At 35.7% G+C, this 25,393-nt stretch overlaps 2 protein-coding genes across 5 annotated transcripts in view; one reads left to right on the forward strand and one right to left on the reverse strand.

The window, feature by feature from the left end:
• Nucleotides 1–6,088, forward strand: part of LOC123538397 (villin-1-like) — a 155,475-nt gene extending 149,387 nt beyond the window's left edge. For all 3 annotated transcript variants that reach the window (XM_045322475.2, XM_045322476.2, XM_053529572.1), the window contains one exon: nucleotides 831–6,088. In XM_045322475.2, coding sequence (XP_045178410.2) covers nucleotides 831–944 — 114 coding nt within the window. In that variant the 3' untranslated portion in view covers nucleotides 945–6,088. The remainder of the gene's footprint in view (nucleotides 1–830) is intronic.
• Nucleotides 6,089–6,327: 239 nt separating this feature from the next.
• The window catches only part of LOC123538398 (uncharacterized), a 34,885-nt gene continuing 15,819 nt past the window's right edge, over nucleotides 6,328–25,393 (reverse strand). For both annotated transcript variants that reach the window (XM_045322478.2, XM_045322477.2), the window contains exons 2-6: nucleotides 22,403–22,517; nucleotides 18,378–18,567; nucleotides 17,279–17,426; nucleotides 8,035–8,088; nucleotides 6,328–6,568 (exon numbers count right to left, since the gene is read on the reverse strand). In XM_045322478.2, the coding sequence (XP_045178413.2) occupies nucleotides 6,448–6,568; nucleotides 8,035–8,088; nucleotides 17,279–17,426; nucleotides 18,378–18,567; nucleotides 22,403–22,516 (627 nt within the window). In that variant the 5' untranslated portion in view covers nucleotide 22,517 and the 3' untranslated portion in view covers nucleotides 6,328–6,447. The remainder of the gene's footprint in view (nucleotides 6,569–8,034; nucleotides 8,089–17,278; nucleotides 17,427–18,377; nucleotides 18,568–22,402; nucleotides 22,518–25,393) is intronic.

Here is a 25,393-nt window from a genome sequence, read left to right on the forward strand (position 1 = left end):
CTTTCTAAATATTTTAGCATCAGTTTGATACTTTAAATATGTAGCTCATATTACTCAAGTGAGCAGACCAGGGTCATCATGACCCTCTTGTTATTGTTATGTTGGTTTTTATGTGGTGGAAGACATATTAATTTACTCCTGTCTGTGTGTGTATGTGTCGGTCTGTCAAAAATCTTGTCCGCACTCTTTTAAGTCGAACATTTCTCATCTGATCTTCACCAAACTTGAACAAAATGTGTTTGCCAATAAGTCCTCGGCCAAGTTTGATAACTAGCCCAATTGGCCCAGGCACTTTGGAATTATGGCCCTTGAATTACCAAAACGATTCGCTGCCAGTATATGCGCTTTAATTGATTGGTGGATGGTTGATGCCAGTATCAGCACTCTTAAGTCATTGGTGCACGGTTGACTCAGATACATAACTATTCAGATGATGACGCAGTTGTGGGAGACGTGCGCTTTTCTCAAAAGCAGCTCTAGTTTTCTACTGAGTTTGCCTAAAGTAGTCTAAGTTAGCCTAGATTGGTAATTCAGGAACATGTTAGGGGTGTCTTGATTTAAGGATGATGCCAGTTTTAAGGTTCTGCATGGCTAAATGTTGTCAGGTACAACAGTTATGGACTTGAGTTACTATCCTGTAAACTTTCTTTCAATGTTTATGGGTAGTTGGTCAACATTACTGTGAAATATGATCTATTTAACCAAGATAATTTACTTATCTGTTTAGCAGTCAAATTAAATTAAATATTTCCCTCGACATTTCTATCAGAACTAAGTACCCTATATTCACAACATTCAGTAATATTATGTTCATTTTCTTATTTCACCAGATGTACCTGTCAGCAGACGAGTTTATGAAAACCTTTGGAATGACCTACACAGAATTCTTAGGTAAACCTTTGTGGAAACAACATGCCATGAAAAAGTCAGCAAAATTGTTTTGAGTTGCCACAGCAACATAACTGGATCATTTTATATGGACATAGAATCATATATAATATTACAGGGGTAAATTAGTGTAAATGATATTTTTAAACAAGAATAGATATTGACGATACATTTTAAACTGTATTCATGTCAAAATAATACAAAATATTTCAGAAACCTTGTTTTAAGAATTTGACTAATGTGTCCTGGAATAAGAACACCCCAAAATCAAAGAGGGGATTTTGTCTGCCATTGTGAGGGGGTTGTTCTACATTCCTGTCATCAGTTCAGACACAACATACTACAAAATGAAAATATAAAATAGACATTAGTGAAAAAATAATTGCCGAGGAGTAGATGTTTGTACAAGGGTAGCAAGAGATGTGGTCTGTCTGTTGAAACACATTCACAAAAGTTTTAATCCATTTATTGTACACTGTTAGTAACTGAAAAATATCACTCAGTTGTCATCTTTAGCTTTATATTACCAATAAATTTAATCATTATATGTTATAGCTACACAAGGTTTCTGAAATATGTCTGCAATAAGGTTAGTGTTAAATTTTGTGAAAGCACCTCATATCATAAACATTTTATTGTTGAAGCTCGTTATTATTTTTTCTTTTTAATTTTGTTATTTTTTACTGGTTATGGAATTCAAAGTTATATTTATAATTGTTGTGGTTGTTTATTACATTCCAAATATGAAGGGTGGCACCTATTTATGGGTCCCATATTTTTCATACCACTTTGCTTGTTTATGACGATATAGTTGTACTAGATAGTAGATTTAGCAGCTTTTTCTAGTAGATTTACAAAGCCAATAGATCTGATGTTTTTTGCAATCAAATGTTTATTTTTATATAGTTAGTGCGTATATGTAGTAGTGTTAGGCAAATGTGTTACATTTTTTTATTAACATTATGCCTAAAAAAATTGTTTCCGGTATCCCGAACTACCCTAAATTTTTGGCCCGACCCTAAATCTCTTTATGGCCTTAAGAGATTTTGTTTTTTTTTTAACTTTTTAACAAAAAGTTGCAAAACTGCAGTTTTTATGCTTCAAATATGGTCAGTGGTGTTAGAAATCAACTTACTGATGCTCTAAAGGCACAACCCCCTTACTTGTATTTATTTTTTGACACAAAAATAATTTCCAAGAAGTCTCACATCAAAAAAAAAAAATTTACCAACCTACCTACCATAATTTTTTTGCACATGTTACCGGAAACAAACAATTCTTTTTAGGCCTTATGACATTCAACCAGAATGATATAATAAAAACTAATGAATGTTTAGTATTAACAACATTCTAGAAAAAAGAAATATTAAAAAACAGATTTTATATCCAACAAATGTCACTGTGCGTAAACGTGTTTTTAAAAATGTGCATAACTTTTCCCTCCTCTGTTATGACCGTCACTGATTATTGAACATATCAGTTATATAGATATTATTTAAAACTCTATATTAAAACATTCTTTTTTGCCATTTACATAATATATGCTAGTAACGTGCAAAAGTGTAATTAAGTTTGTTATAACAATACTGTCTGTGAACCTATAGGGTTGCCTATATTGGCAATTCAATGTAGGGAAAGTTTCAACAAAACTAGCATTAATCGAGGGTTGAATGCAATACTGCCGTAAGTCCTTTATTTAACAGGAGTTACTACAGTATTGCATTCAGCCCTCGAATTTTGTGCTAAGGCAGAGAGAAAGTGTAACTTTAGAGAGACAAAATAGTGTCCCAGATTTATGTGCTATTTCATTGTTTTATTGAGAAAACAATAGTTAATTATAGAAATTTTTTAGATACTTAGTTGGGTATTTTGTAGTACTAGTACTTTTATGAATTTTCTTTGCTGAACAAGTAGTTTTAGCTTTATATAAGTTGAGAGATTATGTCATTGTACGAGTGTTAACTATATAGGCCTACATGCTACCCTTTCCTTGAAATCTTTGCGAATGTATGCTGTCTTAACTCCAAACATTGGCATGGGGAAAGTTTTACAGAATTCCAGTGGCGGTCAGAGGCCATATATGCAGAACATGTAAATCTTTCGAGATAGCATGCATGAAAAAAGATGTTTTTCCTTTAAAATAAACTGAAATGGATCAAACTCTGCAGAAAATCTGCTGTGAAACAAATGATAGGTATGGGAAACAGGTGCTAAGGGAAGCTACTCTGTTTGACTCTTGTAAATGTCAAATTTGTAAATCGTTACGAGAAGCAACAAAAAATAAAAGATTTTAAATGCAGATTTAGACACTCCCGAGTTAAAAAAAGATGATACAATCAAACAGACATTGGGGAGGGTTAAGGAATGTAAACAAACATGGCAAATGATGGAAGAAACCAATCATGACATTGTAACAGTATTAAAACTTCATTCTAATGACCAAAAAATTAACATTGTTTTTCTCGAGCTCCCAGGGGGCTTCATTCCCTCTTCCCTATTACAACTCCCAGTGGCCTTCACTCCACCTCCCCCCATACCGAGGCTTTGCTCTTGATCAACTAGTGGCCTTGAGGATCCCCAGCTCAAGTTTCATTCATGCACTGGCTTCAATAATATGACTGGGAGTGAATATACATTGTATATTATGTAGGCTTTATACAGAGTTCCCACTGCAATAAATTTATCAATACTGTATAAACTCATTCAACTAGCAATGTAGCATTGTTCAGCAAATGAATCATTTCTCTGTCATAGCATTCCATAACATTTTAGTAAATATGTTGGTATAAACATTTTCTCCTTCTCAGTAACTACATTTTGCCTTGTTCCTTCTGATTGCCATTTGATATTTGTGAACTCTGTATATACTCTGTGAATTGCTCAAAGGAAACTACATAAACTTACATTATTTATTTGGGAAATTTGTATGCCATGCAAATTAAACCTATTTCTAATTAGTTGTACATATTTCATCAAATAAGACAAAATATATGTATCTTAAATACACTGTCAAATTATAAAGTGTTACAAAATTTAGAAATAAGGACTATTTACCGTAAAAATGTATGATTAAACAAATTGGTATTATAATTATATTGAATAACTGGATAAGTTTCAGTAATTTTTAACTTTGATTTTTTATGGCCACATTGTCAAAGACCAGAAAGGCGTATAGTGATTTAACTGTCTGTCAGTCCGTCTGTCTGTCTTCCAGACTCTCGTGTAGTGTTTAGTTTGGGTCCTTTTTGGACATTGAAATATTACAACTACACCAAAACATTGTGAACTCGGCTTCTCTTACAGTTTCCATACAATTGAAATGAAACTTGGTATACATGATAAACATAAAGTAGACATGCACATATTTTAGGGCTTTTAATGTCTGGTTATTTTTTCTGGAGGAGCCTCCGTAGCCGAGTGGTTAAGGTCACTGACTTCAAATCACTTGCCCCTATCAATGTGGGTTCGAGCCTCACCCAGGGTGTTGAATTCTTCATGTGAGGAAGCCATCCAGCTGGCTAACGGAAGGTCAGTGGTTCTACCCAGGTGCCCAGTCGTGATGAAATACTGCACAGAGGTGCACCTTGGGTCTTCCTCCACCATCAAAGCTGGAAAGTTGTCATATGACCTGTGTTGGTGCGATGTTAAACCAAACAAAATAAATATTTTTTCCTGGAGTTATCTGTTGCAGAATTTATTTATCATTCTGACAAGCATTTTCAAGGGGCATGTGTCATACATTATTGATATCATTCTTGTTACTTTTATTTACAGAAGTAATATTGCTACTTTGATTTGTTTTCTCAATACTTTCTGCTTTTAAAGTGTACTAATATTATTATACCATGTAACACTGTTGCCAGCAACTGTATTTATATTGATCTCGCAGTGTTAACTGTAGCCAGCAACTGTGTTTAATTGATCCAGCAGTGTTTATGTAGTATTGGTAGTAACCTCTCTATTGGTTTTTACATAAAGATAAGTTTGGACTGTTTTACAAAAGCAGATTTTATTTTCAGTTTAAAGGTTAAACCAGGTTCCATTTTTCTTTTATGAGTGAAACTAACTTTTGGCATGACAATGTTTTTCAGATACTCTGTAGAATAGAGAAGAAAATGACCAGACATTCTACAATAGTATTTTCAATATTTCTAAATTGCATTTTAAATAAACTTTCACTCTTTAATTTGACAAAACTCTGCATTATTCATAAATATTTCACTGGTTCCATGTCTGTTAAGATTTAAGGTTATTTGTGTTACTTTTACAGTTATAGCATGATGTTAATGAAATATCAGCTTTTTTTTTCATTTATCAGAAAATACTCCAGTATCTGTTTTTTTTTTCTAATTGAATCAAAATTAAGCAATGTTACATGCATGAGAAAATTTAGAATACATGTATTGCTTCTTAATATTTATTCTGTATTATGTATTTAGATTCTTGTATTCTACTTGTACTATATGGAGTTTATATTTTGCCTGTATATCTGTTTTGCATACATTTATAGCTGTGATCTAAGAATTTTTGTCTCAAATAAAATAAGTTCTATTTCTTGTTATCTACACATTGCAACATTGTACTCCTAGAATGAACCAGTCTTGCAAGATACAGCAGAATCTACATACTCTAGGGTTACCGTAGTTCGTTCATGATTTAGGATTGAAAATTAGTCACTGACACTAAACAATGAAAATTAAACATATCAAATAGAATCATTATAGAAGTTTCTTGTGATATTCACTAAAATAAAAACAAACTTTGATAACCCACAATTTGATTTTGGAAAAAATACCCCAATGTATTGTATGACCAGGTTTTATTACAGCCTATACAACAGTCACTAATAAACACATTATTTAAGACATGCATGTACAGGTTATCACTGATAAACTCTATCTTTTACACATTTGTGAATAAGCTATCACTGATAAACACTATTTTAGACAAAAGTGAACTAGTTGTCAGTGATAAACACTTTATTGTAGATATGAATGGGTAAGTTATCACTGATAAACACGAACATTTTAAATATTCACAGTCATAATAACAAAACATTATTTACATACAGTATAGACAGAGTCTAACACTTGGTGTAATATTCATAGAATGTCATGTTCTGCTGTATTGTCTATATGCTTTGACTTTGTTATATATTTGTGACTTCTATATCACCTTGGCAATAAATTTATATATAACAGTATTGTTGCTTTTATATATACTCCTACAGTAGCCTCTCCCAACAAGAATACTTGAAGGATATTGATGCATTTAGTACCATTTTCATTAGAAGTTGTTTTTATCTAACAAAGGTGCCGTTAGGCATGAAAACTATTGACAATCTCCTATAAGAAACCCATTCTCAAAATCTTATGTGCCCATTCTCTACACAAATCAGTCGACCCCAGGCAAACTGGTAACCTCCAAAACAATATAGGGCTATTTTCAAATTTATTCTCAATAAATCCACTTATACCTATTAATTTATTTTTACATACTGCTTTCTATCATTGTAGAGGCTGAAACATGAATAAGAAATTTTACACAACACTAGTCTAGTCATGGTTCCATATTCTCTTGTTTTTGTCTGTTGTGTAAATGTTCTGCTATAGTAGTGGTAGGATTTTCTTTAAATGCTGGATGCTTTATCACTTGCTGGAAAACTGAAATATCGTCCATCCTGAAACACAAATACTGAAAGCTCATCAACCATGTCTGTACCCAGGTAATACATCTCTCGGCAATTACTTCTGTATCTCTAAAATACAGTACATTATGGTATATACACATCTTGACAAACTTCTGTATCAAAAACACCTTGCTTAAACATCTGAAAAACCATATTTCAACATATCAACCATTCTATATCCAGTTATATACATATACACAAGGTTAACAATTTCTGTATGAAATTAATACACTTACCTCAATTACATAACTATTCAACCATTTCCCTACAAAGTTTATACACTAGCTCATTTACACATCTCAACAACCACATTTCCATAATCAAGTTTATACACTAGCTCATTTACACATCTCAACAACCATTTCCCTACAAAGTTTATACACTAGCTCATTTACACATCTCAACCGCATTTCCATAAGTTTATCACTAGCTCATTACACATCTCGACAACCATTTCCCTACCAAGTTTATACACTAGCTCATTTACACATCTCAACAACCATTTCCCTACTAAGTTAATACACTAGCTCATTACACATCTCAACAACCATTTCCCTACCAAATTTATACACTAGCTTATTTACACACCTCGCCAACCATTTCCGTATCAAGTTAATACACTACCTTACTCATACATATCATCAACAGTTTCTGTACCAAGTTAACACATAACCTTATTTACAGAAATCAAGTTTTGCTCAAATGTGTAATTTTCTTCCTATTCTTTATGATCTTAAATGAAACCATTTTTCAACATTAATTTCACCTGATACAACAAAATGTTGCCCTGTTTGAGTATGCATATACAGTTGAAACTCGGTATCTCGAATTTCAAGGGACCATGCTTTTTACTTCGAGATAACCGAAATTCGAGTTATGAGGAGGGACGTATATTGACGAAATGATGACCTTTTTTTTAATAACCAGCTATTAGACACACTATAAATATAGTATATTTTGCAATAAATCTTTTAAAACGCAACACAAAATGATTATAAATTTAAAGTACATTTTATATTTTCTCTCCCAAAGAATTGATAGCATTTCGATCCGACATTTTGAACGAATGATGCTTTCTCCAAAGAAGTTATTTTTTATACAGTCTCATCGCGATTACCTCTAATGAATCCTTATTAAAGATCCCAACTGTTCTAACTAATTTTATTCATTAATTTAAATTAAAAGCAATTTTCATAACGTCTCAAAATCAAATGACCTCCGATTAAAAAAATCTGATGTTTACATCAAACAGTTATCATTATGGCACGTGCAAATAAGGAAATTTGGCGGGGCTTGAAAATTTCTTCGACTTATGCGGAATTTCAAGGTAAGCGAGTTTGAGATACCGAGTTTTGACTGTATATTTCTTGAAAAAAGGCAAGATACATAATTGAAACATGAAATGAGCCTGTTAAACGACACTAGGATGATCCGAGCTGTTATGTAATTAACCTTACATTTGTTTCTTTCTTTTCTTTTCTTTCTGTATGCCTTTTGGTTTATTTAGTTCACTGAAATAAACAATTAATTATGTCTGCAAAAATATCAACACAGCAATACAAAGTCCCCTACTGGAAGAAGGCCATACCTATATACAGATCATATATTAATGGTTATTTCTGTTAATTCCAAGAAAGCTCTATGGTGGAAATTTGATTTTTCATAAATACTGTCATTTATCACAGTATAATGACCATCAAAACTAGACCTATCACTAATGGTGCTGAATACCCCCAGACAGCAGTTTATTATCAGAGGTAAAGGGGTATTGAAAATATGATACATTGCATTTGTATATTGTACAGGGAGAAAAGATACAAAGATGCACAAAAAAAATGTGCAAAACTATAAAATCTCCAAATTTCATTGCTGTAGCTTTAAACAGACAAGAGGACCATGATGGTCCTGAATCGCTCACCTCTTCCCACATGACCCAGTTTTGAGTATGACGTCGTTTTTTCTATTATTTGACATAGTGACTTTGTTTTTGAGCTCATGTGACCCAGTTTTGAACTTGACCTAGATATTATCAAGATAAAAATTCTGAACAATTTTCATGAAGATCCATTGAAAAATATGGTCTCTAGAGAGGTCACAATGTTTTTCTATTTTTATATCTACTGGCCTAGTTTTTGATCGCACGTGACCCAGTTTTGAAACTGACCTAGATATCATCAAGGTGAACACTCAGATCAATTTTCATGAAGATTGAAAAATATGGCCTCTAGAGAGGTCAAAAGATTTTAATAATTTTAGACCTACTGACCTAGTTTTTGACCGCAGTTGACCCAGTTTCAAACTTGACCCAGATATCATCAAGATGAACATTCAGACCAACTTTCATACAGATCCCATGAAAAATATGGCCTCTAGAGAGGTCACAAGGTTTTTTCATTATTTGACCTACTGACCTAGTTTTTGACGGCATGTGACGCACTTTCGAACTTGACCTAGATATCATCAAGTTGAACATTCTGACCAATTTTTATGGAGATCCATTCATAAGTATGGCCTCCAGAGAGGTCACAAGGTTTTTCTATTTTTAGACCTACTGACCTAGTTTTTGACCGCACATGACCCTGTTTCGGACTTGACCTAGATATCATCAAGATGAACATTCAGACCAACTTTCATACAGATCCCATGAAAAATATGGCCTTTAGAGAGGTCACAAGGTTTATCTATTATTTGACCTACTGACCTAGTTTTTGATGGCACGTGACCCACTTTCGAACTTGACTAGATATCATCAAGATGAACATTCGGACCAATTTTCATACAGATCCCATGAAAAATATGGCCTCTAGACAGGTCACAAGGTTTTTCTATTTTTAGATCTACTGACCTAGTTTTTGACTGCACGTGACCCAGATTCGAACTTGATCTAGATATCATCAAGGTGAACGTTCTGACCAATTTTCATGAAGATCCATTGAAAAATATGGCCTCTAGAGAGGTCAAAAGATTTTAATAATTTTAGACCTACTGACCTAGTTTTTGACTGCAGTTGACCCAGTTTCAAACTTGACCTAGATATCATCAAATTGAACATTCAGACCAACTTTCATACAGATCCCATGAAAAGTATGGCCTCTAGAGAGGTCACAAGGTTTTTTCATTATTTGACCTACTGACCTACTTTTTGATGGCACGTGACCCACTTTCGAACTTGACCTAGATATCATCAAGTTGAACATTCTGACCAATTTTTATGGAGATCCATTCATAAGAATGGCCTCCAGAGAGGTCACAAGGTTTTTCTATTTTTAGACCTACTGACCTAGTTTTTGACCGCACATGACCCTGTTTCGAACTTGACCTAGATATCATCAAGATGAACATTCAGACCAACTTTCATACAGATCCAACAAAAATATGGCCTTTAGAAAAGTCACAAGGTTTTTCTATTATTTGACCTACTGACCTAGTTTTTGATGGCACGTGACCCACTTTCAAACTTGACCTAGATATCATCAAGATGAACATTTGGACCAATTTTCATACAGATCCCATGAAAAATATGGCCTCTAGACAGGTCACAAGGTTTTTCTATTTTTAGATCTACTGACCTAGTTTTTGACTGCACGTGACCCAGATTCGAACTTGATCTAGATATCATCAAGGTGAACGTTCTGACCAATTTTCATGAAGATCTTGTGTAATATATGGCCTCTTGAGAGGTCACAAGGTTTTTCTATTTTTAGCCCTATTGACCTAGTTTTTGATGGCACGTGACCCAGTTTCAAACTTGATCTAGATATCATCAAGATGAACATTCTGACCAATTTTCATGAAGATTTTGTGAAATATATGGCCTCTAGAGAGGTCACAAGGTTTTTCTATTTTTAGACCTACTGACCTAGTTTTTGATGGCATGTGACCCACTTTCGAACTTGACCTAGATATCATCAAGATGAACATTCTGACCAACTTTCATAAAGATCCCACAAAAAATGTGACCTCTAGAGTGGTCACAAGCAAAAGTTTACGGACGGACGGACGGACTGACGCACGGACGACGGACGACGGACGCTGCGTGATCACAAAAGCTCACCTTGTCACTATGTGACAGGTGAGCTAAAAAGGAAAGTAGGTCAGTAGGTCAAAATCAAGGTCAATAAGTCAGTTTTGAGATGTATGTTCAAAACTACAAGTGGTCCAAATTTTATGGCAATATAAAAAAACATGAAAAAGAAGAAAGTAGGCCAGGAAGTCGAGGGGCCATGTAATCACTAAGGGTCATCAATTAGTTATACTTAACAGCATATGAAATATGTTAGAAAATTACTGAAGTTTTTTTCCAATGTAACTCTATTCATATCAAACAAATAAAGAGCCATAACTTTTTGTGAAAACTCATTCAAATGGAACGTGCTTCACACATGCCCAACTACACTTGGTATCGATGATAACAATAACAAGGTTTGATAACAGCCTGTCATACAATGACTGACAAATAGCATGAACAAATTTTTTCCATATACATATGAAGAAAAAATCAATAAAGGGTCATAACTATGTGGAAAAATCATTTAAAATTAATGTTCTTTGCACATGCACAACTTGACTTGGTACAAATGATAATTACAAGGTTTAATAAAAGTCTGGCATATAAGGGCAGAGAAGTAGCGTGGACAATTTTTTCCAAATACATGTAAAGAAAAAATTAATAAAGGGTCATAACTAAGTGAACAAGAGGACCATGATGGTCCTGAATCACTCACCTGTCCCCACATGACCCAGTTTTAAACCGAGTATGACTTTTTCTATTATTTGACATTGTGACCTAGTTTTTGAGCTCATGTGACCCAGTGTTGAAACTGACCTAGATATCATCAAGATAAAAATTCTAACCAATTTTCATGAAGATCCCATGAAAAATATGGCCTCTAGAGAGGTCACAAGGCTTTTTTGTTATTTGACCTACTGACCTAGTTATTAAAAACACGTGACCAAGTTTCGAACAAGACCTAGATATCATCAAGGTGAACATTCTGACTTACTTTCATGAAGATCCATTGAAAAGTATGGCCTCTAGAGAGGTCACAAGCTTTTTCTATTTTTAGACCTACTGACCTAGTTTTTGACCGCAGTTGAACCAGTTTCTAACTTGACCTAGATATGATCAAGATAAAAATTCTGACCAATTTTCATACAGATCCAATGAAAAATATGGCCTCTAGAGAGGTCACAAGGTTTTTTTGTTATTTGACCTACTGACCTAGTTATTGACGGCATGTGACCCAGTTTCGAACTTGACCTAGATATCATCAAGGTGAACATTCTGAATAACTTTCTTGAAGATCCATTGAAAAGTATGGCCTCTAGAGAGGTCACAAGGTTTTTCTATTTTTAGACCTACTGACCTAGTTTTTGATCGCAGTTGACCCAGTTTCGAACCTGACCTAGATATCATCAAAATAAACATTCTGACCAACTTTCATAAAGATCCCATGAAAAATGTGACCTCTAGAGTGGTCACAAGCTAAAGTTTACGCACACATGGACGCACGGACGGACGACGGACGCTGCGTGATCACAAAAGCTCACATTGTCACTTTGTGACATGTGAGCTAAAAATCATTTAAAATGAATGTGCTTTGCACATGCACAACTTGACGTGGTACTAACGATAATTAAAAGGTTTAATAAAAGTCTGGCATATAAGGGCAGAGAAATAGCGTGCACAATTTTTTCCAAATACATATAACAAAAAAATAAAGGGCCATAACTTAAGTGAAAAATCATCCAAATGGACTCCACTTTGCACATGCACAGCTATGCTTGGTACTGTTAAAAAATGACAAGGTTTGATGGAAATCTGGCAAATAATTGCTGAGAAATTGCCCAGACAAATTCCCTCTACAGACGGACAGACCGATGGACGGAGGTACAAACCGGAATCCAGTATAATAACTCCATAGCTTTGGAAGTAATACATGCTAGAATCTTTATATGGATGCAGCCAGATGTTCTGCAATTAAGCATTAAGTATGCTGATTGGCTGTAGTAGTATCAGTTACTTAAATTGGTCAATAACCTCACACATAAAAGATAAAGTTTACTGAAGATCAATCAATGACACAAATGATAATCCTACTTGCATTTACCTATGCATCTATGACAGCAGTTAATAAGAACAATGAGCCAACTGTTTGAGGAAAATCTTGGTGATAAGTCATTTCATTTTTATGTCAATTTGCAAGGTAAAATATTGAAAAGTTGTTTCTTCTTTTCATATATGATGTGTGTACACCTGTATGACACCACTTAAGAGGAAGAATAAAGTAACTGTATGGTTAAAATATGATTAAAAAATTAGTGATAAGTCATTTCATTGCAATTTCAAATTTCATGGTAAATGCTGAAGCGTTTTTTCTTGTTAATATATACCATGTGTGATATGATAGAAATAACATTATATCTAAATTTTGTCTTACATAGTGGATCTGAATTTATTAGACTTAAAACGTTTTCCGATATCATACAATAATCATGTATTTGAACAAAAAATTTTTTGCATTAAGTTAACTTCTTCCAGCAATAATCAAGGTATAATTGGGGATAAAATATTGATCAATGACCTGATAGGTAGGACTATCTGCAAGAGGGGATACATAGAAAATTAAACAAGAGCTCGTCGAACACGAAATGCCCCCCTTGATGCATTTAGTAATTGCACAAGGAACAGAAATTATATGCTCACTGTAAGCAAAAGTTCTACCATTCAGTTTTAATCTGACTTTGACCTTTAACCTAACAAGAGATTACAAAGTGATCTTGGTGCCATCCACTGAGCCATTTTTGAATGACCAGCTCAAAGGTCAAAATCAAGGTCAAATTTCGGTACAATATAATGTGTATGTGGTCCAAATTTGAAAGCTGTGGCTTGAGAAATGTTAAAGTAGGTCACTAGATCAATATCAAAGTCAAAGTTCATTTCGGTAGACAGAAATATGCAAGTGCTTCAAAATTTGGAGGCTGTAGCTTGAGAAATGTGAAAGTAGGTAGTAGGTAAAAATCAATGTTAAATTTCAATTCAGAACACAAAAATATGCATGCGGTCCAAATCTGAAGTCTGTACAATCAGAAATGTGAAAGTAGGTCACTAGGTCAATCTCAAGATCAAAGTTCAAAGTTCGGTACACAAAACTATGCATGTGGTCCAAATTTGAAGCCTGTACCTTCAAAAATGTGAAAGTAGGTCACTAGGTCAATTTCAAAGTCGAACTTATTTTTGGTACACAAAACTATGCATGTGGTCCAAATTTGAAGGCTGTAGCTTGAGAAATGTGAAAGTAGGTCACTAGGTCAAAATCAAGGTCAAATTTCATTTCGGAACACAAAACTATGCATGTGGTCCAAATTTGAAGCCTGTACCTTCAAAAATGTGAAAGAAGGTCACTAGGTCAATGTCAAGGTCAAAATTTTTTTCGGTGCACAAAACTATGCATGTGGTCCAAATTTGAAGGCTGTAGCTACAGAAATGTGAAAGTAGGTCACTAGGTCAAGGTCAAGGTCAACTCATGTCAACGTTCATCTTGGCACTCAAAACCATACATGTGGTCAAAATTTAAATGTTGTAGGTTATTGACAAGAAGATTTTAAAAGCTTTTCCCTATTTAAGTCTATATGAACCATGTGACCCCCAGGGCGGGGCCACATTTGTCCCTAGGGGGATAATTTGAACAAACTTGGTAGAGAATCACTAGATGATGCTATATTACAAATATCAAAGCCCTAGTCTTTGTGGTTTAAAGAAGAAGATTTTCGAAGTTTTTCCCTATATAAGTCTATGTAAACCATGTGACCCCCGGGACGGGGCCATATTTTACCCTAGGGGGATAATTTGAACAATCTTAGTAGAAGCCCACTAGATGATGTCACATACAAAATATCAAAGCCCTAGGCCCTGTGGTTTTGGACAGGAGGTTTGTCAAAGGTTTTCCCTATATAAGTCTATATAAACCTTGTGACCCCTGGGGCAGGGCCATATTAGATCCCAGGGCAATAATTTGAATCATCTTGGTAGAGGACCACTAGATGATAATTCATACTAAATTTCAAAGTCCTAGGCTCTGTGGTTTTGGACAAGAAGATTTTCAAAGTTTTTCCCTATATAAATCTATGTAAATTAGAGAAATAAACAAAGGGCCATAAGGTTTTAGACAAGAAGATCAGAAACTGCTTTAACTGTTCCTGGCCAATGTGACCTTGACCATTGACCTAATGACCACAAAATCAATAGGGGTCATCTGCTGATCATGACCAACCTAACTATCAATTTTCCTGACACTAGGCCCAAGCATTCTTGAGTTACTGCCGGAAACCATTTTACTGTTCCTGGTCCATGTGACCTTGACCTCTGACATACTGACCTCAAAATCAATAGGGGTCATCAGCTGGTCATGACCACCCTCCCTATCAACTTTTGTAACCCTAGGCCTAAGCGTTCTTCAGTTATCATACGGAAACCGTTTAACTGTTCAGGGTCACTGTGACCTTGACCTTTGACATACAGACCTCAAAATCAATAGGGGTCATCTGCTGGTCATGACCAACCTCCCTATCAACTTCATGATCCTAGGCCCAAGCGTTCTTGAGTTATCATCCGGAAACAGTTTTACTATTCAGAGTCACTGTGACCTTGACCTTTGACATACAGACCTCAAAATCAATAGGGGTCATCTGCTGGTCATGACCAACCTCCCTATCAACTTTCATGATCCTAGGCCCAAGCGTTCTTGAGTTATCATCCGGAAACCGTTTTACTATTCAGGGTCACTGTGACTTTGACCTTTGACATCCAGACCTCAAAATCAATAGGGGTCATTGGTGATGACCAACCTCCATATAAACTTTCATGATCCTAGGCCCAAGCGTTCTTGAGTTATCATCCAGAAACGGATTGGTCTACATTCCGACCGAGACCGACCGACATCTGCAAAACAATATACCCCACCTTCTTCAAAGGGGGGCATAATAAAAAGTTTAACCTTTAGCCTGCTGCGGCAAGTGACTTTGCCTTTGCGACCAGTTCAGACCATGGTCTGCACTGTTCGTGTCAGGATACTGGTTATATGACCCAGGGAAGTGCCTACGCCTTTAGTATCTTGAACAATGGTTTGGGTCCAATCGCTAAGGTGACTATGTCTTAGACTAGCTGACAAACGATGTAGAATGTCCTTTGTTAAAACGTAAAGCTGGTGAGACCAAATATCTCATATATAGAATTTTCCTCTGGCTACCTTGCCTTAATGATTCGTGTACCAGTGATTCGTGAATGATTTCTTATTATGAGCTAGACAATTTCAGGGATCAAGCAAATCACTAAATGTTTCAAACTAACAATCTTCAATTAAAAATGATTAGCTCAAACTCCTATAGGCTGGAGACTCTATACTTGACTGGTCTTTTTGTTGGAGTTCCCGTCAGACAATGTCTTTGAATCAACAACATACGAGTCCTATCGCATAGATGCTCGGCCTCTGTCCTCTCAAACTCTATAAGATTGCCCTGACTCCTGGATGCTCAGCGCCTATATGCTATCATATATAGCATTCAACTACCATATAGGTATTATCCCCGATGCCTTGGCTGTACTTCGCCAATAATGCTGAACCGTCTATAAGCTGGAACTCTCCTACTATCTCAGTAGATTACCAAACTCTGGGTCTCTGTCTCAGCTTCCCGATGCTCAGCCTATATATGCTATCGTCTATAGCATTCAACTACCCTTAAGGTAAAACTCCTATGCGCTGGCCCTGTAGCTCGAAACCTTATTGAAATTCTGCAACTCTTTGTTAGTCTATAAACTTCCAAAGTCTTCTTTTTAATAATTTATCCGCCCTGACAGGGTTACTGCAATAGTCTCCTTATCAAGGTACTGGGATAAATTATTAGTTGAATCCTCGGTGTGTCTTCTTCCACCGCTGGATACCGAATGAACTCTCTATCATTCATCTACCTATTTATACCCCAGCAGACGTGCTATTTTTAGAACTTGTTTCTGATTGGTCCAAATTTATACATTGTGTCTTACAACGAGTACCTGCTCTATCAAGTATCTGGTTCCCTTTAATTTTTGTATATGGCATAATGTGCGAAGCTGGGACCCAGTCATTCACATAATGAACCCAAATCAACCATAAATGACCCAAATTCTATAATTAACGGCAATTCAACAATAATTATAGCAATGATAGCATGAAAAGGGAGTCAAGCACTATCTGTGCTTATGTGTTACGTTATCAATATATTAAATATACAAATTATTCTGACAGTTCGCTATTCAGTCACTAAATTTTCAGTGAACATCCCGTCGAATAATGAATGGTACTGCCCAAATTGAATGACAGACCAGTCCATTTTAGAAATTTAGCAGGGTAAAGGTTAAGAAAATCTTAAACAACATCTTTCAAAATGATCAAATCAAGACTTATGTATTATATTCCGTCTTAAATGTTATATTCAAACAACCAAAGTTATATTTTTAATTGCTTTTCATAATTTAAAATTTTTGGTACTATCTCTACTTCTTATGCTGTGAGATTTGATGACTCTGGGTCAAATAGTTTTTGAGATATGAACAACACAAAATCAGACGGATGGACAGACGGACAGTCAAGGGCAACCCTAAGTGCCACTCCCCCAAAAAATATGGGAGGCACAGAAAATCGCTGAGCTACTAGAACTTTGTACCTCTGAACTGGTTTAGTTGAGGTCTTCAACAGAAGTTCGAGTGTAGGCAGAGCATCTCCTAGTGCCCCTATATCTCCAACAACTGCTGTCTGCTCTTTCTTCTTCTTCTCCTTTGCATCCTTCTTTGCAGAATCAATGGCACTCAGCTCTGAAATATTCAACATTTATACAATATCATTTGTACACTATGTCAATGCTATTTCATTTCCTTCAATTTTGATGAGATAATCATTTCAAATGTTTCCTGTAAGTTAAAAGAGTTTTCAGTCACATTCTCTTAGTAGTAGTAGTAGTAGTACCCAAAATTTACATTGAAGCAAATTCTAATTGTCATTCAAGTAAAACTATGATATTGAGACAGGTTTAATATTTCTTTAATTAGTGCATTTATAAGGGTTACTAAGACCACATATTTGCATTTTATGACAGAAAACTGTAGCAAGTTGTTCTATATTTTGAATGAGATGCAAGACACTCCTGTATGTATCGGTGTAAATGGAAAATCAAGCTTTTTTAAATAAAAATAATCACTTATGTCACATGTAACAATATGAAAGAATAGCTACTTGTATCAGTGTATGTTTCCAGTTACATATTGGATATTTAGCAATCAATGTTAAGAAATCTCTAGTATTCATTATATTGTTTTGTACCAATAACCATGTGATACCTGCAAGCATGCCTAACCAGAATACGATTTTATGCAAAAGTCATCATCAGCCATTCATAGCACTGACAGATTGTTCAAAACCTCTACTGGAAGACATGTGGAAGTTTGAAAGAAAATTTGCTACCCACTGGCACAACTGTTTTAGTGTTTATTAAGCCTGACATCTATTCAGCAAGTACTCTTTTAAACAGATTAATTTCTGTAATTTCTCGAGATTAAAATACAAAGCATGACAGTTTCTCTACCTAGAAAAAATCATTCAAAATTAATGAAATACAGTTTAAATAAATATCTTAAAATAAATCATTATTTCATTAACATCCTTTGATAAAAGTGAAAAAAAAAATCCTAAGAACCAGTTCATTTCTTTAATACAACATAAAACAAATGCTAAAGCCAGGGCATGTTACAGTCTGAACAAATACCTACTTTTTAACCAAAGATCATGTCTCAATTTCTGCCTCTCTTTCTTCTTTAACTTGAGCTCTTTCAGTGACTTTGATGTGATTGCACTCTGGGTATCAAACTCGGGTAACTGGGCTTTAAGGTTGTACTTTGACAGGTCCAGCCCATCAAAAATGTTGCACTGTGTCTGTGGTACCTCAAACACTGGCAAAACCTGTGTAAGAAAATAGTACATGGAATAACATTTGCAAATTAACTTTTTATCAAAATATTCATGAGTAGCAGGCTTCATTTCATATGCAAGTACAACCAACTATAATGTGCATGTTCTTGTCAATGAGAACATGTCCAATTTCTATCAAATTGCTAAAACGGGCCCACTAATTATCCTACTATGATCTTTCTTTGTGAATATCTCACAAAAAATATATAGAAAAAAATATGTTTTAGTTCTGTCATGATCAAGACCTGGTATAAATTTTTCTGATTCTGGTACAGATAAACAAGATGGTGGAAGGTAATTAACACAGTGGAAAGGTATCTCTTTGTTTTCTTGACTATTTTGTTTAAACATTCAGCGGAAGCAGGCACAATACTGTTTTCATTGCATGTATTTGCTTGATTTGAAATATACTAGCCTGGAAGTAAATCAAAATGTCACCCTAATTTTTGTAACCTCTCACTTCCTTCATCTGTTTTCTTCCATCTTAAAACATTTATCAACATACACATGTCATAAATACTCTGTGAAAAGCAAGCCTTTGTTACCTCAATTATTGACTGATGAAATTAAGTACTTCTAGCTCAGGTGGAAAATGGTAAATACCATGGATATAGTATATATTTTCTTCAGAATTTCAAAAAAACAAGGATGAAGTATAATGATTTTGGATAAGGTACAGATCAAATGATGGCTTTAGAGTAGTTTAGATATGAGAATATGATACGCAAAAACAAATACCAACATCTCAAAATCAATAGGGGTCATCTGCTGGTCATGACCAACCTCCCTATAAACTTTCATGGTCCTACGCCTAAGCGTTCTTGAGTTATCATCCGGAAACCATTTAACTGTTACGGGTCACTGTGACCTTGACCTTTGACCTACTCATCACATAATCAATAGGGGTCATCTGCTTTTCATGACCAACCTCCCTATCAACTTTCATGATCCTAGGCCCAAGCGTTCTCAAGTTATCATCCGGAAACAGTTTAACTGTTCCAGGTCACTGTGACCTTGACCTTTGACCTACTGACCTCAAAATTACTAGGGATCATCTGCTTTCGTGATCAACCTCCCTATCAACTTTCATGATCCTAGGCCCACGCATTCTTGAGTTATCATCCGGAAACCATTTAACTGTTCAGGGTCACTGTGACTTTATCCTTTGACCTACTCATCTCAAAATCAATAGGGGTCATCTGCTGGTCATGACCAACCCCCTATAAACTTTCATGATCCTTGGCCCAAGCATTCTTGAGTTATCATCCGGGAACGGACTGGTTCTACATACAGACTGACCAACATCTGCAAAACAATATAACCCTCCTTCTTGGAAGGGGCCCACTGAGAAAGAACCTTATAAGGATGCTACTGATCAAGTTTGGTGATGATCCATCAAGTGGTTCATCAAAAGCAATCGCTTAAAGGTTTTTTTCTTTTTTTAGGTAGAGCAGCCCCTAAAATCAGTCGAATTTATAAAATCTGAGAGGACTTGATAAGTATGTTACAGTTTTTGACCTTAGGTTAATCTTAACCTAGATTTCACAGGGACAAACAATTTGACAAAGTTTTAAAAAGATCAAACAGAAAATGTGGCCCCTAGAGTGTTAAAACGCTTTTCTATGATTTAACATCGATAGTGACCTAGTTTTTGACGGTCACCCCTGGTAACCTTGTTTTAAACTTGACCTAGATTTCATAGAAGCAAACATTCTGTGAAAACTTAAGAAGACCAAACACAAAATTAGGCCTCTTGAGTGTTAACAAGGTAATTCTATTTTTTAACTTAGTGACCTGCTTTTTTAACTTCGACAAGTTTTAAACTTGTCCTAGAATTCAAAGAGACAAACGTTCTGTTAAATTTTCATAAAGATGAGGTTAAAACGTGACCTCAGCATGTTAACAATTCTTTTAATATTAACTGATCTCGTGATCTAGATTTTAATCTGAGATGACCAAGTAACAAACTTGTACAAGATTTTATTAAGTGCAATATTGTGACCAACTTTTGCATTCAGATTAGGCTAAAATTGTGACCTCTGGAGTGTTAACAGTTAAATTGTAGACAATGGACGACACATGACAATGGACATGGTGATCACAATAGCTTACCAGGTGAGCTAACAAGAGCTGTCTTATGACAGCGCGCTCGACTATTCGAAGAATTGATTGAAGAATGGGGTTAAAATATTTCCACGGATATTCAGACAAAAGAAATAAATAGATGAGACAAACAATGTTCCTGTATTACTTTGATTTCGATAAGTCTTGCACTAAATGGCTATATGATCCAATTTCAAAGTCCAAAAATGGCCATAATTCAGTCAAAATAGTTATGTACTCTTGCCTACAGATGGAAATCATAATGATAAACAAGTGTTCGAAGTTTAAAAGCCATATGTCAAATAGTTTTGACAAAACATGGACTTGTATGAAAACAGAACCAATTTCAAAGTCCAAAAACGACCATAATTCAGCCAAAATAGATGACAGAGTTACGTTCTCTTTCCTACAGATAGAGACTATTATACTAAACAAGTGAAAAAAGTTTCAAAGCCATATGTCAAACACTTTACAAAAAATATGAACTGGTACAAAAAACTTAACCAAGATTTCTAAGTTAAAAGGGGCCATAATTCAGCCAAAATCCTTGATGGAGTTATGTACTCTTGCCTATAATTGGACATGGTGATGGTAAACAGGTGTTGAAAGTTTCAAAGCTTTATCTCAAAAGACTTTGTCAAAATATGAACTGGTACGAAATATTAACCCAGATTTCTAAGTCAAAAAGGGCCATAATTCAGCCAAAATCCTTAATGGAGTTATGTGCTCTTGCCTATAACTGGACATGGTGATGGTAAACAAGTGTTGAAAGTTTCAAAGCTTTATCTCAAAAGACTGTCTAAATATGAACTGGTACGAAAAACTTAACCAAGATTTCTAAGTCGAAAGGGGCCATAATTAAGCCAAAATCCCTGATGGAGTTATGTACTCTTGCCTATAACTGGCCATGGTGATGGTAAACAAGTGTTGAAAGTTTCAAAGCTTTATCTTTAAAGACTTTGTCAAAATATGAACTGGTACGAAAAACTTAACCATGATTTCTAAGTCAAAAGGGGCCATAATTCAGCCAAAATCCTTGATGGAGTTATGTGCTCTTGCCTATAACTGGCCATGATGATGGTAAACAAGTGTTGAAAGTTTCAAAGCTTTATCTCAAAAGACTTTGTCAAAATGTGGACTGGTACGAAAAACTTAACCAAGGTGTGACGCCGACGCCGACGCCGACACCGACGCCTTGGTGAGTAGGATAGCTCTACTTATTCTTCGAATAGTCGAGCTAAAAAGAAGACAAGGCAGAACTAAGTAAAATTGTTTTCATTACATATCAGACAAGAGCACCGCAATGCGGAGCAATATACGCCTGAAGATATGACTTTTGACCCCTAAGTGTGACCTTGACCTTGAAGCGAGCCATCCGAAATATGCGCTCTGCACGTCATCTCGATGTGGTGAACATTTGTGCCAAGTTTCTTTAAAATCCTTCAAGCAGTTCAAGGGGTACAGAGCAGACATGAAACAAAGTCATATGACCTTTGACCCCCAAGTGTGACCTTGACCTTGAAACGAGTCATCCAAAACATGCATTCTGCAAGTTGTCTCAATGTGGTAAACATTTGTGTCAAGTTTCTTCGAAATCCTTCAAGGGGGTTCAACTTGCAGAGCAGACATAAAATTGCTGACGGATGGACACCAGCGGCATAATACGTCTCTTCGGGCGTATAAAAATACATTTTATCAAAGGGAGAATATTTAGATTTTATACTCGATCCTGATCCATCTCAACTGTTTCATCTTGTTTTACGGAGGTACCATCTCCTGTTTTGCCCTTCACAGCAACATTGTGGGCCTTTTGTCTTGCTCTTCGTACCTTTCCCATTCTGCAATTCAGAGTAAAATCTAAGATTAGTTTAGTTTAACAAGAGTGGTCTAATAACAGCTTGCTTGATTATTTGAAGCCAAGTTGAACAAGAGCTCGCAGAACACGAAATGCCCCCCTTTGATGCATTCAGTAATTGCACAAGGAACAGAAATTATTTGGTCACTGTACAAAGAAGTTCTCCTGTTCTGGGTCAATGTGACCTTGACCTTCGACCTATTGACCTCAAAATCAATAGGGGTCATCTGCTGGTCATGATCAACCTCCCTATTAAGTTTCGTGATCCTAGGCTCAAGCATTTTTGAGTTATCATCTGAAAACTGTTTAACTGTTCCGGGTCACTGTGACCTTGATCTTTGGCCTACTGGCCTCAAAATCAATAGGGGTCATCTGCTGGTTATGACCAACTTCCCTATCAAGTTTCGTGATCCTAGGCCCAAGGGTTCTCAAGTTATCGTCTGGAAACGGTTTAAATGTTCCAGGTCACTCTGACCATGACCGTTGACCTCCAAATCAATAGGGGTCATCTGCTGTTCATGACCAACCTACCTATTAACTTTCATGATCCTAGGCCCAAGCATTCTTGAGTTATCATCCGGAAACCATTTAACTGTTACGGGTCACTGTGACCTTGACCTTTGACCTACTCATCTCAAAATCAACAGGGGTCATCTGCTGGTCATGTCCAACCTCCCTATCAACTTTCATGATCCTAGGCCCAAGCGTTCTTGAGTTATCATCCGGAAACTGATTGGTCTACATACAGACCGACTGACCGACCAACAAACCTACCGACATCTGCAAAACAATATACCCCTCCCTCTTCGAAGGGGGGCATAAAAATGGGCATTATTTTGCTTAATTGTCAGCCAGAGTTAAAAGAAGTTTTGAGAATCTGAAAACATCTGGTTAAGTAAATATGCTTACAAGCAAAATTTCTATAACAAGAGCTTGTAGAACACAAAATGCCCCCCTTGATGCATTCAGTAATTACACAAGGAACAGAAATTATTTGGTCACTGTACAAAAAAGTTCTACTGTTCTGGGTCAATGTGACCTTGACCTTTGGCCTACTGACCTCAAAATCAATAGGGGTCATCTGCTGGTCATGACCAACCTCCCTATCAACTTTTATGATCCTAGGCCTAAGCGACCTTGAGTTATCATCCAGAAACCGTTTAACTGTTCCAGGTCACCGTGACCTTGCCCTAATTGATCTCAAGATCAATAGGGGTCATCTACTAATCATGATCAACCTCCCTATCTAGTTTCGTGATCCTAGGCCCAAGTGTTCTTAAGTAATCATCTGGAAACGGTTTAACTGTTTCGGGTCACTGTGACCTTGACCTTTGACCTACTGACCTCAATATCAATAGTGGTCATCTGCTGGTTATGATCAACCTCCCTATCTACTTTCATGATCCTAGGCCCAAGTGTTCTTGAGTTATCATCCGGAAACCGTTCCAATGTTCTGGGTCATTGTGACCTTGACCTTTCACCTATTGACCTCAAAATCAATAGGAGTCAGCTGCTGGTCATGACCAATCTCCCTATCAACTTTCATGATCCTAGGCCCAAGCGTTCTTGAGTTATCATCCAGAAATGGATTGGTCTACATACTGACAGATAGACCAACTAACTGACCGACATCTGCAAAACAATATACCCCTCCTTTAAGGGCATTATTTTGGGAGCGGGTTTACCCTCTACAAAAGATGTAAGTGTACTTCTGATAATCACAGAATCTTTTTTATTTATTCCTAATCATATCAAAAAGATGTTCATGCGCAACATGAATATTACAGCCCATGGTACAATACTGCTTCCAGCTGGCCATTTAGATAACTTCATGTGAGCAGATACTGACTCAGTTCACCTTAGATTTGAGGCACATTTGTACGTGTTTCTAATAGTTTGGCATTTGCTTTGTTACAAGTAAAGTGTTACTGGTAGATCAGATGTATGTTATAAATAAGGCAATTTACAAGTGAGATATTTATAAAGTAACGGTGGTGAATGTTAATATTTCACAGAGATGTTTTGTTTTTGATTTGCATGCGAACTGCTACAGTTCAATTACTAGGTCATACGTGTTTACACGTTTTCAAACCAAAATTTCTCTACTTACAAAATGACTTTCTAATTTTTGATTATATTTTGTTTTAGCTTGAGCTCATGTTTTTCATATACTAGAAACACTAAAATATGGAAGCCGGAGTTAAGGTTACAAAATGCAATCTTTAATGTTTACAAACTTGATGTTTACAAAAACGAACTGTAGTTGTTTTGTTTTTATAAAGTTACATTTTGTACAGGTGACATGACATTTTTGATAGACACAATGTAAATTCAAGTATTCTTTGCTTTATCCTAACTGTTAAAGAATGGCATTGAGGTACACAATAGTTGCCATGAAATAAAACAAGAGGGCCATGACGGCCCTATATCGCTTACCTGTTATCATTGCATTTGAGGACAAGAAGGTCCTCAGAAAAAATATCTAAGTCCAAAGGACAGGAACAACAAAGGGAAGAAATTTAACCAAAAAGAAAAGAATTCTTACAAGGTACAGGTATGTCAAAATACACCTAAAAATTGGAGATACCATCCATGTTGTACCACAGAAAAGTGCTCTCAGTTTTTCCCTACAGCCAATAATAAAAAAGTTACTAAAAATAAGCTATTTATAGTAACGTAAAAGGGAAGTAATTAAAAAAAAATATTGTAAGTGAACAAAAGAAGGATCTGCCAAATAAATCTGTTGACATAAATGAAATTTCAGATCAGTATCTTCATTAGTTACAGAGATATACCCATTTTAATTTGAAATAAAGGGAGGTAATTTGACATAAAATCAGTCCATAGTTATCTACCCTG

Source organism: Mercenaria mercenaria, chromosome 18 (genome assembly GCF_021730395.1).
Source record: "Mercenaria mercenaria strain notata chromosome 18, MADL_Memer_1, whole genome shotgun sequence".
NCBI lineage: Eukaryota > Metazoa > Mollusca > Bivalvia > Venerida > Veneridae > Mercenaria > Mercenaria mercenaria.